The sequence below is a fragment of the Maniola hyperantus genome, chromosome 7 (assembly GCF_902806685.2).
Source record: "Maniola hyperantus chromosome 7, iAphHyp1.2, whole genome shotgun sequence".
Taxonomy (NCBI): Eukaryota; Metazoa; Arthropoda; class Insecta; order Lepidoptera; family Nymphalidae; genus Maniola; species Maniola hyperantus.
Window position 1 is genome coordinate 2,156,658 of NC_048542.1, and position 14,949 is coordinate 2,171,606.

A 14,949-nucleotide genomic window follows, 5' to 3' on the forward strand; every position below is an offset into this window, starting at 1 on the left:
TACCTACAAATTATGATAGATACGTATTGTAAAGTACCTATAGTACGCGACAGGTCCGAGATGGCAATCGGGGTATGAGGCGGGGGGACGCCCCGCACACCTGCACTGCACGTCACCCGCACTATACTATCTTTGATTCTATTTTTAGGGTTCCGTACATCAAAAGGAAAAACGGAACCCTTATAGGATCACTTTGTTGTCTGTCTGTCAAGAAACCTACAGGGTACTTCCCGTTGACCTAGAATCATGAAATTTGGCAGGTAGGTAGATCTTATAGCTGACATTTGGGGAAAAATCTGAAAACCGTAAATTTAGGGTTAGATCACACAAAAAATAAATAAATTGTGGTCATGAATGACACTTTGGATGAGGAAGGCGGAGGACCCTGTGTGGTGGCGCGTTCTAGCGGGAAGGTCTATGGTAGTGTACGCAAACTGATTGATTGATTGACACTTTCCGTCTTGACATCTTTTCACAAAGGTGGCATAGTTTATCCAAGTGTTCCAAAGGTCGCGATGTACCTACAATAGTTAAATTATTATAATAGTTTGATCCTTCTCGTTATTTGTGTAGGTCTAGTGTAGGTATGAGGCACAGGTGGCGGTCCGACGAGTTGGGGCTCGGGGCTGTCAAAGGGATTGGAGTGAATTAATTATTATGTTCACTACTGTTCTAACAGTTTGGGCACAATCTATTTGGGAACGGGAATTGTTCTATTGTTATTAAGTAACTAGGTTAAGGAACCCTTTTTTTGTATCGCTGGGAAATGCGTTTACGCATCCCCCCCTGGAAGCCAGCCAGCTACCCAACCAGCCAGCCAACTGGAGGGAAGGTATGTGGGACTCGCCGGCCGAGAGGCGACCGGAATCCCCACTAAATAAAACCCAACAGCGCTCCTGCGCGTCGCCTGGCGACTGGGTCGCGGGAACACAGAAGCAATCGGGACGTCCGCAGAGGCGGACCCTCGGGCCACGCGGAAAAACCTCCCCCTACCATCCGATCATATCATATCTCCGAAGAGAAATTATTAGCCATGTTACCGGGGTGCACCGGCCCGGTGCTCTTCCGCTCGGACGTATCCAAAAGGGACCAGCAGCACCCAGGCACACTTGCAGGTTACCTGGTTGCCACCCCAGGTTAAGGAACCTACTAAGGGCATCTCAGTTAGAGATATCCTACTTTTCATTTAAGTATCTTCATGGTTTTTTTGCGAACTTGGATTGCGAGTACCTAGCTGTTTGATTTTCCGGGATAAGGCCCCTATCCCACTGGCGCTACGCGAGCGTTAGCGTTTCTTAAATGTCTGCGCAGCGACAACGTCGCGTTGACGCGACGTCAACGTTGAGAATGGCAACTGGCAACCGTTCGCAACGCTGCGCAGACGTTGGAGAAACGCCAACGCTCGCATAACGCCAGTGGGATAGGGGCCTTACCTAATTTAATAACTAGGTATCAATTCTATACTAATATTATGAAGCGGTAAAGTTTGTACTTCAGTGGTAATCTCTGGAACTACTAAGCCGATTTTTAGTAGTTCCTGAATTTCCGAAAATTCTTTACATTCCTGAGTGACAGGCTACGTAGGTACCTATATTTTATTTCAAAAAAATTAGAGATCTCTACGAAAATTGTAATAAGCTACTCGTGCGAAGCCGGGGCGGGTCGCTAGTATGTATAAAAGTAGGTAAGTAGGCGAGTCAAGATTTCCTTTGCAACTACAAAATAGCATAATATTGCAAAACTTTTTGAGCAGCTTCCGCCTTCAAATAATAGCGGAAAAGTGGCGTCCCAAGGCATAAGGAGGTACCTAGCAAACAAGTGCCGCAATAAACCGCCGCTTTTATATCCAGGGATCGATCACAAATCAGGAAGTTTGGAATATTAGGTAAGTATATGTATCCTTCTAAAGGTCAATGTACATTACTTTCTGCCGCGTAAGTAGTGGGTTGATCGTGAAATATATTGAGGCTTCTCTGTCAACGCAGCACCCACTTGAGAGCATACGAGTCTCTAAAACCGTGAGGCAGTCAAAATGTGCGTAAGTTAAATGTACACGCGTGAGGTCGAAAGGACCGCTATATGTCTGCGGCAGAGGGTTACAAATCACTTACGTGCGAAGCTTACAGTACCTACCTAATAATATATCCATACTACCATACTTAATATTATAAATGCGAAAGTGTGTCTGTCTGTCTGTGATCTGTCTGCGAGCTTTTCACGGCTCATCCTTTCAACCGATTTTGTTTTTTGACATAGCCTGCATCCCGGGAAAGGACATAGACTTTTTATCCCGACAAATCAAAGAGTTCCCACGCGATTTAAAAAAAACCTAAATCGGGATGAATTTGCGGGCATCATCTCGTAAATACATAAACTTTATGTACATGTATCTATAAGTAGGTATATACTTATAGGCAGTGGCGTGCAGGTCATAGAGGCATAAATGCACTGCTTACCCCAGTTGTAATAGCTCAATGCAAATTTTACATTATGACCTGCCAGTAAACAGGTTCCCCTAACTAATGCCTATCCTGGCTTCAAACCCTGTGCACGCCACTGCTTATAGGGTGTTTTCATTTAATAGGTGAGTAAACTTAATCCGTGTAAGTATCGCACGTCCGTGATTTGTAACCCTCGACCGCTGACATATTGCGGTCTTTGGGACCGCCCGCGTGTAAATCTAACTAATACGCGGATTTATGGACTCGTTACGGGTTATGGGACCGGTTTAAGTGTTAAAAGAGTGTGCCTGATTTATGTACTTTCCTATATACTCTTTTGATTTATTTCTGGAAAAAATATTCACGAAAATTGGCCATAAAAAGTCCATCTTGCTGTAAATTTTGCTGAAATGATAATACCTGCAGTAGTTAGGTATTTTTTAAATTACTGTGTATAAGTCAAGCACAAGCAATATGCTTAATTGGAGGGGAATGTAATTAGTCAGCAATAATTAACTTCGCTTGGCCCCGATTCTCTAGTCTCTCTCCAAACTAAATTTAGAGTATCTGCATCCTTTTCTTTTTACTAATGCTTAAAAAGGAACGGAACATGACTTTCACATTTAAAGACTCTAAATTTTAGTGCACAATACAAATTTAAACAGTAGGTTCGCGAGTGCGCGCTAAAATCACGGGTTTTACCATTTAAAAATTAAACTGTCAAACTGCGTCTGTCCTTTTCATATTACATTAGTAAGAAGAGCATGCGAATACTCTAAAATTAGGTTGTGCTCAGAATTAGCCCAAATTTTTTTTTAAAAAAAAGTTCTAAGTAGTACTATATGCAATTAATAGCAGTAGGCATAGTGTATACCTACATATGTGAATGGTGCACAAAATTAAGCCCATATTAAATTTGCTCTCTGATAGGTTTAGAATTGTTTTGGTTGAGGCATGGCATAATATATTCCGTTCCGACAAGATAAATTGACAGTCAAAATGCGAGGGGCAGGAACCGTGGGCAAGAATGTGGAAATCTAATTCTTGCACTGACCTTAATTAACACACGCTGGATTTGCGATCGCCGACCTGTTTTTAAAGCAACTTGATTTTCTTTATTTTGGCGCTAATAGCAGCTGTGGGCTTCATGTGAGATAACTCGGAACTAAATGTTAGTAGTGAGACTATTACAGGGTGTAACCAGAACACTAGCAAAACCGAAGACAGGCGCAGGAAGTACCTACTGATAATTACTGATATGACACCACAAAAAAAACGTTAAAAAAACCTTTTTATCTCTGAAAATCAACGAGTTCCCACGGGATTTTGTATGGCACACCCTGTTCCATTCCAGCATACTTGTAACGTCTATATCAGTGAATTCTTGTTATGAACGTCCGACTTTGAGTGGCGGCTGGAAGATGGGGTTATATTTCACCTCTGATTTAGGATTGAATTAATTATATCATGTTCTTTCCTTGTCGTATCCTCATATCCGCCATATTGAATTTCTCATGACGTCATAATGTGTGACGTCATAGTGATTAGTATGGAATTCCTGTACCGTATAAGGGAAATATATTCTTGCCATGCGACGCGAACGTGTCGAAAATCTAGCGTCGCATGTCGAGTGTAAACTAATGCAGGCAGACTAACTTCACACTTGAAGGTAGCTAACTATGCTACTAGACGGCCACAGAGTAATGTGGGTACAGACTATGTGGTTAAATATTTAAAGTCTGACAATGGTACTGATTCTGAGCACACCTAAATTTTAGAGTATTCGCATCCTCTTCTTACTAATGTATTATGAAAAGGACAGATGCAGTTTGACAGTTTTAAATTCAATTTAGAGCTGCCATACGTCGTGACTTTAGCTGCCAGTCGCGAGCCTACTGTTTGTAGCGTGCACTAAAATTTAGAGCCTTTAAATGTAAAATTCATGTTCTATCCTTATTTAGCAATATTAAAAAGAGAAAGATGCAGATATACTTTAAATTTAGTTTAGAGAAAGACAAGAGAATCGGCGCCATTATAACGTTTCGTATTATTTGTCAACATCTCTGTGAAGAGTTGCTCTGTAGACAACTGAATTGAATCTAGATCCTGCGGCTTTGGTCCTGGAGTTCTATTGATGTGTGGGGCCTAAGTCTAGCTCACTGCTGTGATATAGTTTCAGAACTAGATTGTTTTGCGGTTTTGTTTACCGACGGTCGACACGTTTCAGATATTAATTATAATGCACGAATCACGACGGAACTATTTGTTAATATCTAAGTACTTAGATTTTTAATCTAAGGCTACAAATCATCATCATGATCAACCCATCGCCGGTTTTGTCGGACTTACCCCTGGATCAAAAAACAATTCAGACTTTTATTTATAGACCCTTATGACCCTTATAGAAGTAAGATGGTAGGTACATACGTATGTAAGCCTCGTGTTATTGATGCCATTGTTTGCATTATCCACACAAATCCAGTTAGAGTCTCAATGCGCCCGTATGACAAGCAACTAATTAGGGATCTCGAAGTTACCCGTAACGTTACTAACTCCACTCCATAATACTTGGAGCTTGAATTATCTACTAGTCGCAAACATTGTTATACGAGAATATCATTTTGAAGGAGGATAACTATAATACTTACCTAGGGGTTAAATCAGTGGTAAACTAAATATATAGTATAATATATAGTACATAAAAGGAAAAGGTGACAGACTGACTGATCTATCAACACACAGCTCAAATTACTAGACGGATCATCGGACGGCAAGTTACATTGCCCCGAAACAGACAGGAAAAGAACCTTGTGCTTAGTGTTACCTTATATATTTTTAAAGAACCCATTTTCTGTTCTAATTTCAAATTCATCAAAGAAAGAATCATGGCTTCAAATAGCCAAAAAACAGCAATAATGTCTGTGGCAAAAAAGGACACATCTTGAAAATGTAACAAGAATCCTAAAATTAGAATGAAAGTGTAATCTCGCAGTTATAGCGTTCAACATAATTGGAATACATATCGTGCGTCTTCCAGGCGAAATAAATAATTCAATTCCAACAAAATATGTTAACGCACCGCCCAAAATGAATTGCGTCCATTTACCGAGCCTCATTTGAATTCGGAATGCTCGCGTTCGAGCTTTGAATTTGTATTTGGAAGGAAACGTGGCTAATTCTTTTGATTAGACAGCATTCATTAAGGCATTGATTCAAAAAAGTTTATACTGGTGTTTTAACGTCTTATATTTTTATACCTGAAAATCCGCACTTGGCCAGCGTCAAGCGTGGTAGACTACGGCCAAAATTCTGAAAGGAGACCTGTGCTCTGTAGAGAGCCGGCGATAGGTTGATCGTGATGATGATGATGATATTTTATGCATTATGTATACTCTATATTTTTTGCAATGATTTAGGTATTTTACTTTATTGAATTGGTTGTCTGAAAGATTCGACGTAGGTAAGTTCAGTACTTCGAAGCAAACAATGATATATATGTTTCACCAGTTTGGAAGCAAATTATTTCGGGTTCGAATTCCGATTTGTTTCATATTTTTACGGGGCCATAGTAATCTCCCAGTTATCGGCCATGTGTTAAAGATAGGGGCCCTGACTTTATTAAGCGTAAAAGGGCTAGAACCCAAAGCTCTATTTACAAAAAAAAGCTCTACGGCTGTGGCTAAATCATCATTTTTAATCATTTATCTTTAAACTTTAATAAATAACAAACCTGACATTGGCTAATCTGTGTGTGTAAAGCCAGAAGAACAAAAAAAATCATTTATCTGTATTTTGGTATTTATTAGTAGAGCGTACCTAGCGAAACCAATAATTAATCCCCCTGCCCTGCCGGCTAAGTGTATGAGCATTGCCATATATATTATTGGACATTACACTACCCGCTAGTCTACGATCGTGTTGTTGCTTACCACCGCGCTGTGCTGAAAGACAAAATTAGCTTAAGTTTGTTACTATAATGCCACCGATTCCGTTGTCTTTCTCTAAACTAAATTTAGAGTATCTGCATCTGCTAAACAGGGACAGAACGTGAACTTTATTTAAAGACTATGTTTGCAGACGCTCACACCAATGACTTTTTTGCCATAATGCGCAAAAAAGCGACATCTCTCCTGCAGCGCTTACGTACCAGCGACAACGGCATCCTAAAAGTAATTGCTGCCAGGCCTGACTGTCCCATACTACACCACTGTGTGGCGGTAGCTATTGGGTCAGTAAAATAAAATTAATTGTACCTACCCACTAATGAACTAACAATACTAACTTACTATTTAAGGAAAAATTGTAACTAACATACTAACAATCTATGGATCTATGAAGGTCTGAAATAAACGTTTATTTATTTATTATTTATTTATTTAAATAGTGCACGCTACAAATTTAAACAGTAGGCTCGCGACTGTGCGCTAAAATCACGGGTTTAACCATCTAAAAATTAAATTTAAAACTGTCAAACTGCGTCTGTCCTTTTCATATTACATTAGTAAGAAGAGGATGCGAATACTCTAAAATTAGGTTGTGCTCAGAATCAGTACCAATTTCTCATTAAGTGAAATTTGTATATCTGATTTCTTTTGAGAATAAAATTCTTTAACCACAATCTATGTTATTAACCAACTTCATTGTTTCGAGAGAGTATTAAACTAATACGCCACGGTAGGTACGACACGGTGCGCTGCGGTGCGGTGCAGTGCGCTGTGGTGCGCGGTGGTGCACCGCGGTGCGGTAAAATCGTCGATGGGTAAAATATTGCCTTCGCACCCTTGTAATATAATCATGTTTGATCTGTATAAAACACGTACAAAATATTTCCTCTACAAATCGTATTTATTTTTCCATCACCCGGCGCCAAACGCTTAACCAACTCAATTTAACATGCCCATGATACCTGGAGACTCGAAAAAGCTTGTGTGTAAGTACAATTTTCAATATACAAATCTCAATAATTCAGAAGATAACATCCATATTCTATATTAATATTATAAATGTGAAAGTGTGTCTGTCTGTCTATCTGTCTGTCTTTCTGTCTATCTAAACTCTAGTCTTCACTAGCTCTAAACTTCAGTCTAGTGCTGACGTCACTAAATTGGCGGCCACGCGTAACAGCAATTTGCGGGACTTATAATGAAAAGTTTTAATTTTTAAAACAACCTCTTCCCAAAATAGATAATGGCAAAAAGATTGACATTGAAGTATCTCAGCTGCTGAGGTCTGTGGTTGAGGTTATGGGCATCTATTGTGACACTTACTGTTAGAGCGAGATAGCTAAATGCATTTAAGCTCTTGATAGAACGTGACAAAATGATTATGCTTTGTCTTTATCACCGTGGCCACTTTTTTTTGTTTGTCAAAATCAGGTCAAAATGTATTTGGTTATGGCAGAGGGGGATTCCAACATCAATGGTTATGGCTTATGGCACTATGGGTTGAATAGACAATAATGGCAATCGTGACAATCCAATCAAACCCTAACCAAAACATGACCAAAACTCATTAAAATAAAATGAAATCTTTTGAACATTAATATATCAATTAAAAATGTGACTCAAACAAACCTAAATCCCGAGATTTATTATAATCCCAGTTATGTAATTTAAATTGGTACAATATTCCAAGTTGATCCAATTGAACAGAATGGGGAAATTTCCACCAGCTTACACCGATTCAGAAGAGGATTTCAGTTCAATGGAGAGCGTGAAGAAGAAGAAGAAGTTCTCGTAAGCCAATTCATACTTTACTATGAATTACATAGGGTACAATATAGCATGGCACATAACTAGCTTAGCTATTGTCCGAGACTGCTTTTGCGTTGAATAGGGTCTGTGTAGTTATAAAATGATGTGATTTTTGTATAGCGGTAGTTTATGGCGGTAGAATTCATTATTAATTAAAGAGAATGATTTAAAAAAATGATGTTTTTTATTAATTTTTAACATAATTAATTATTAACATCACGCTGTATGGAAAGCGAATAATGACGTCACAATGCGTAAACGACAAATATTTTTAAATTTTTTTAGCGTAAAAAATATTTTCCAGCAGAAATTGTACTCTATTTAAGTGCTTTCGAATCATCAAGTGAATCTATCACCGGTTCCGAATACTCTTTCTACTGAGAAGAACATCAAACTCAGCGGTTGCTCTTTTAAAATCTTCCATTTACAGATTATTCAGATACAGAAGCGGTACTTTTAGAAAAAAGAAATACCAAGCTAAGTCAGAGCCTGACTCCGAGTCTGACTGCCTCAGCCGGAGTAGAAGTAGCAGTCGCTCCAGCATCAAAGTGGCCAGCAACTCCACACGGAAGCTGGTTGGCATCCTGAAGCACACCGAGAGAGAATGTTAGTAGCACTAAGCTAAGTTCAAGCCCTTTGACTATGACTTTCGCAGCCGTAGTCGGAGTAGAAGTAAAAGCAATAAATATCGCACTTAATATGATATGCAAAGAAATTGTCTCAAAATTTTTCTTCACCAGACCACATGCAGAAAATTAAATTGTGAGGGTAGTTACGAAAAAATCTACAGAAAAGTTAACAATGCAAATCAAACGCAACACATTCGAATCGAACAGCAGAATCAGCTGTTATCGCAAGGCCGGTTTAAAACAAGATCTGCCACTCTTCACGACACGAGCCCCCCAATTATTGTGGAAGAAAAACTTATTCATCGTTATCGTAATCGGTAACAAATTCTGCCCCTTGATTGGCTGTGAAAAAACGTAAACAGCGAATCAACCAATCAAAGGGTAGAATTTGCTGTCGATTACGATAACGGTGAAATCGTTTTTCTTACACAATCGGGGAGGCAGATCCTGCATGCTGATCAGTTCGAATAGAATGATTGCGTCGGTCTACGTTCAAATCTAACTGAAACATTTTCATTCCAGTAATAATTATCCAAAAATAGCATCAATTTCGCGGGAACACCACTACAATAATAAAGACAGCTACTATGTAGGTACGAAGCGTAATTAGTTGGTAAAGTAATTTCCGCGACACACCAATTTGTGGCGTCGATATGATATTAAACCTCACGTTAAATGAGATACGGGCATGCCATTATGGCTGCTAATTGTCGAATAGGGATACTGGAAACGTTCATGTTTTCCAAAAGTAAGGAAATCGGCACCTTAATAATAAATTATCCATTATTAGAGTTGCGTACCTAAAGGGCGCCAACGGGTCCGGACAGACAGACGGACGGACAGGGGAGTCTTAGTAATATGGACCCTGCAAGAACGAAACCTAAAAAGGTTAAAAAAGGAGTTTAAAAAAAAGAACATTAGCCATTAAATCATGACTAATATTCCCCTTTCCCCTCCAACTAAGCGTAAAGCTTGTGCTAGTAGTAGGTACCTACTAGCACAAGCTTCACTTTCTGAATTCAGTCCGGTCCATAACCGTTGAGCTATTGAAGCTCTAAACTTATTTGGTTCAGTTTGCAAACCATTTGCATTTTGTTTATAGCCTCAGAAGACGATGAGGATTACATGGCACAGTCCATATTGTTTCGATCCCAGAACCGTTGCCTAGTGGGACAGGTGCCGCGGCCTCCAGGCACCAAGCCAGGCCGGGGCGGCGGAGTTGCCATCCTCGTGAGGAAGAATGTCAGTGTAAGTAGTTCCTCGTTTTACGCGTTTCTACGAGGTTTCTGCGATTTCATTGCAGATAAGAGTCCGCTTATAAACCGTATAAACCGCTTCTTTTATGCGGTCTGACTAAACGTCTCGGATTCCGTCCACGGGGTCTCTTTCCTTTGATCTTACCAGTGACCATGAGCTTTTCAATATTGCTGGTGTTCTTTCTTGCGATGTGACTGAAGTACTCGAGGATTCCTCTCAGGCAGATCTTAGATAGCCTCAAATTCAAATGAAATTCAAACCTAGTTAAATTGTGTAAACCGAGCCTAACAACGATTCCTACATACTAAATTGTATCTGCAACCTATTCTACGTTTGTCGGATAAGCACCAGTACACGCCGTAGCACTTGACTCCAATTAGCAGTTCACTGTTCAGTAATTCAGTATTGATCCAGCTGCCAACAGGCACGAGTGCTGTCAGTGAGCTGTGTTCAACACAAACCACTTGATTATTCCATTTGAACATAATCATGTTGAAAATGAGAGAAAAATTCTAGCATGTTTTTAATGACATTCCTGATTTATAATAAAACCGGCCAAGTGCGAACGTACTATACCTACGTACTAACCGTACTTAGCCATGATAGTTTTCCTTTAAAATTGATTATATTCACTACTGCTGTGAATTTTTTCACGTTCCTATATACTACCATTTGGGGGGGGGGGGACGACGACGGACACTTGGCTCTAATAAAAATTAGCACTTTAAAACATCATATTTTACAAACGGATCTAGAAATCGAAAAATGATGTTCCCACACCATTTTGTGTGGTGTGGTGTGGGTGCGGGGTGGGGGTGGGGAGTCCCCTACCCTTAAAAAAAAAAAAATTGTCGGCGTGATTAATATTTTTTATACTCATGTCAAATTACAGATTTCTAGCACTAATAGTCTCTGAGATTAACCGAGGACGGACGGACGGACAGACGGACGGACATGGCGAAACTATAAGGGTTCCTTGTTTACTACGGAACCCTAAAAATCAAAGCAATTATTTCAAATGGTCAATTTAAGGTGTAGGAATGGAGGTCGCCATATTTCCAACACCTTGAATTGAGACCCCCAACTTCTGTCACCTACAATTTACAGAGTACCTACCTTATAATAAGTACAATTAGTTTGTCCTACATTAAATTAAATAAAAGATAAGAAAGGTATTTCTTTTTTCTTCAATAATTGGCCTTTCGGAATTAAGTTCAATATTAAACCGTTGAGCTCATAGCATAACACAAGCTTCTTCATTCTAGGGAATGCTTACCGTAATATCACTATTACGATATAAAGATTGCTACTCTGTTGTATACCGACACTATATTAAAAATCCAATAAGCAAAACCCATACATACGATTATAGACTTACACACGAATTGAATAAGGTCGATTTTCATGTGAGGTTTGTTCATTTGATGGGGGCATGCAGCGTGGAAAGCTCGGATGCACGTGAAATAGGGTTTGAACATTGAAAATGGGGGTGATAACGCGACCAAAGGGAGCTCTTGCCAACGATGGTAATGGATGTATGAAAGTAATGGAGTTGTTACAGCACAATAAAAATACTATTTATCGAATAACCAAAAATACAAAATTTCTGTCGAAATGACTGAAATTGATGTCGAAAGAGTTAATAAAAATCGGTCAAGTGTGAGTCCAAATCTCACACGAAGGGTACTGTACGTAGGTACCATACAAGATCCCATCGTGACATGTCACGTGTGCTAGTTGGACTCACACTTGCAGTGTTCTACCTTACACTACCTAACACTGCAAGTTAATGACGGACGGCGCCATCTATCTAAGTTATGTGATTTTTTAACATGTTTTGCTTCAAATAAAATAAAATCGGACGTGCGAGTCGGACTCGTACAAGAAGGGTTCCGTGCCATTATGCAAGGTATTTTAACTTTTTATGTGCAACACTGCAAGTTAATGACAACAGCGCCATCTGTATGTGATTTGGTAAATTATTTTTTCGTGAATACAATTTTGATTGTTTTTGTAATGTAAACACAAGTTCACGGTTTTCGGATTTTTCCTTTACTTATATTATCAGACGTACCTACCTGCCAAATTTCATGATTCTAGGTCAACGGGAAGTACCCTATAGGTTTTCTTGACAGACACGACTGACAGACAGACAGATAGACAGCAAAGTGATCCTGTAAGGGTTCCTTTTTCCTGTTGAGGCGCGGAACCCTAAAAATATGCGACTCAGACATACTCGTATTTAGGGTTGCCAGGTCGCCAAACCTAATAGCCGGACAGACCAGCCAGTTTGGCCGGATATTTGGGTAGAAAGGCTGGACACCCTACATTATTGAGGATTTTGTCAAAACAATTGTATGTAAAATCAAGCTTTTTTTATTATTGTCATAAATCGCGGAGCGACCGAGAGTCGACTCGCCTGCGCTCAGCCACGCTCGTTTGCGAAATGTTAAAAGCCTAACAAAAGCCGGACAAGCCGGACACCGTTTATTTTGGCCGGACACGCAATCAAAAAGCCTATGTCCGGCTTTATCCGGACGCCTGGCAACCCTACTCGTATTGATGTATTTTTGTCTATTTTTAAAGAATCTCCTCTATCTTTGAAATAGATTTAAAAGACAAAAACAAGAATCAAACTTAAAAAGATTTCCCCATTCGTAGCTCGGCGTTCTTATAACTTTGTAGTAGTGTCGAGTTAGCGCTGGCCAGCTACATTTCTCCCGCACAGCCTCCCTCTGGAACTCGATTTAAAGCCTGATCTACGAAGATTCCAACTTCGATTCCCGGGCGGTTGTCAATAAATATTTATTTTAGAGATGATTTTTTACTTAGCTTTCTCTGATCTTATAGCATTTTGGGGTTGCTGTACATGGTTAATTATACTTACCTGTTATTTATTCCAAAGCATAATGCTCGAACTTCTGTCATTTCTTCAAAATAACGATGGCAATTACGATTTATTGCAGCGTCGTTGTAGAATCATAATCTAAATAATATGAATATATCTATAAACTATGGCTAAGTCCCTAAGGTTTAAATATTTTACGGTCCACGTAATCTTTTTTCTTTCAAATATAGAAAGAAAGCAGTTCTCTTTAACTCAACTTGATAAAAGAGTTTTGAAGTCTTGTTTCTTTGTTACTTAATATATTTTAAAGCTAGGAACTGTGCGAGTTTCTGAAAAATGCGTTGCGTTCGATGCGTCCGACTCTTGCGGCTCATACAGAACGGGTGGCTCAGTCGAATGTGCGCTAAGCATAAGTCGTCAGTGAAACGGTTATGTTAATTGCGTGGTCGGTACCTACTCTGCGACGCAAATGAAGCCAAAATTTGTTCGCAGGTAGATAGCCCAAGATGTTTCCCTAAAGGATAGAGTTGCTATTTATTATGAAACGTTTTTTATGACCGGATGCTTTAGTATGAACTATCCCTCTAAACTAAAGAAGTTTGTTAGTTTGCAGAAATAAGACAAACTGCAGAATAATGATCCGATTCTGAAAATGAAAATGAATGAAGTTTTCCTTCACCGTTAAAGCAAGTGACGAGCCTGCATGCCAGAGAGTTCTCCATAATGTTCTCAAAGGTGTGTGAAGTCTGCCAATCTGCACTTGGCCAGCGGGGTAGAGTTTGGCCAAAATCCTTCACACTCTGAGAGGAGACCCGTGCTCTGTAGTAAGCCGGCAATGGGTTGATCATGATGATGATGGTCTATCTGTCACATATAAAGTTGAAATATCTCCATAGGCGCTAGGAAGGCTGGCGGAAATTCGCTCGTTTAAATTCGTCCTAGGGGCGAACGGGAATCGTTTGCGCATTTCGACTGTTATCGGATTTCCAGTTTGCGTATGTCATTAGAGTAGCTGCACGTAGTATGAAATATCAAATTTGTATGTTGGAACCATTTTTTTTAACGCTGGGAAATGCGTTTACAACGGCCCATTACTGAGCACGGGTCTTCCCTCAGAATGAGAAAGGTTTAGGCCATAGTCTAGTAAGTTGGCCAAACCGCGGTGGCGGCTGAATAGCATAATAAAAACGTCGGCCTACTATTCGAATTTGTGTGCGTTTTAAGCAATTAAAATATATCCATTGCTTTAACAGTGAGAGAAAACATCGTGAGGAAATGAGAAGGGTTTGGCCACAGTCTATCCGCTGTCCAAGTGCGGATTGAATTAATACTTACCTACCTACTTAAACATTTTTTCTGTTCATTTACAGAATCTGCCATCGCAGCAAAGTTCTATAAGCAGTATCAAGAGAAAGAAACCCATGAAACGGCTGTCTAGAAAACGATCGTATTGACGGACTATATGATAAGCTTACAAAAATATGTTATGAGGTTTTGTTTATAAAAGTGTGAAAGGTAATCACAGGTAAAAAATTGGAAATTAAACAATGAGTAATAATCATTTATAATGAATTATTTGTCTTAGTTTTTGTCAGCGTTCATGGTTGCACCCTATATAATCTATCCAATGGCTTTGAATAGATTATATACATCATTTATATCACTATATATATCTCTATAATTTTTTTCTTAAATAGACGAGCGCTTAGTTACAATCAGACCTACAGACAAGTGAACATGGCCTGCTCTTTGCCACTTCAGCTTGCTAATCTTTGGAACCCTGGACCTAGTACTTGAAGGCCATACTTGATCTATAGGCGTGACGTATATCCATGCCACTTCTTCATCCACGGTACTTACATCTAAAAATAAAGTTCTCCAATAGTGAGATTCGATATATTTAGCCATAGCAGGTCCTACAGCATTCATATAACGTTGCTTCAGTGTTCAGTAACTGACATTGTCACAAAAGAGGTCGTGTAGTGTTAAGAATACAAGGGGACCGTTACAGACGGACAGAC

General features: G+C 39.5%; 1 protein-coding gene across 1 annotated transcript; it reads left to right on the forward strand.

Annotated features, from left to right (window-relative positions):
* Window positions 1–7,300: 7,300 nt before the first annotated feature.
* LOC117983935 (uncharacterized) lies at window positions 7,301–14,425 on the forward strand. Its single transcript, XM_034970577.2, has 5 exons — window positions 7,301–7,371; window positions 8,093–8,176; window positions 8,625–8,800; window positions 9,926–10,071; window positions 14,299–14,425. The coding sequence occupies exons 2-5, from the start codon at window positions 8,094–8,096 to the stop codon at window positions 14,380–14,382; spliced, it is 489 nt and encodes a 162-aa protein (XP_034826468.1). The 5' UTR covers window positions 7,301–7,371; window position 8,093; the 3' UTR covers window positions 14,383–14,425.
* Window positions 14,426–14,949: the final 524 nt, after the last annotated feature.

Bases quoted from the DNA above. Each gene is read 5' to 3' on its own strand.
- LOC117983935 (XM_034970577.2), top strand. From the start codon at position 8,094: ATGGGGAAATTTCCACCAGCTTACACCGATTCAGAAGAGGATTTCAGT. The intron at 8,177-8,624 runs GTAAGCCAATTC...TTCCATTTACAG, and splicing joins AAGAAGAAGAAGAAGTTCTC to ATTATTCAGATACAGAAGCG. The intron at 8,801-9,925 runs GTTAGTAGCACT...TTTTGTTTATAG, and splicing joins GAAGCACACCGAGAGAGAAT to CCTCAGAAGACGATGAGGAT.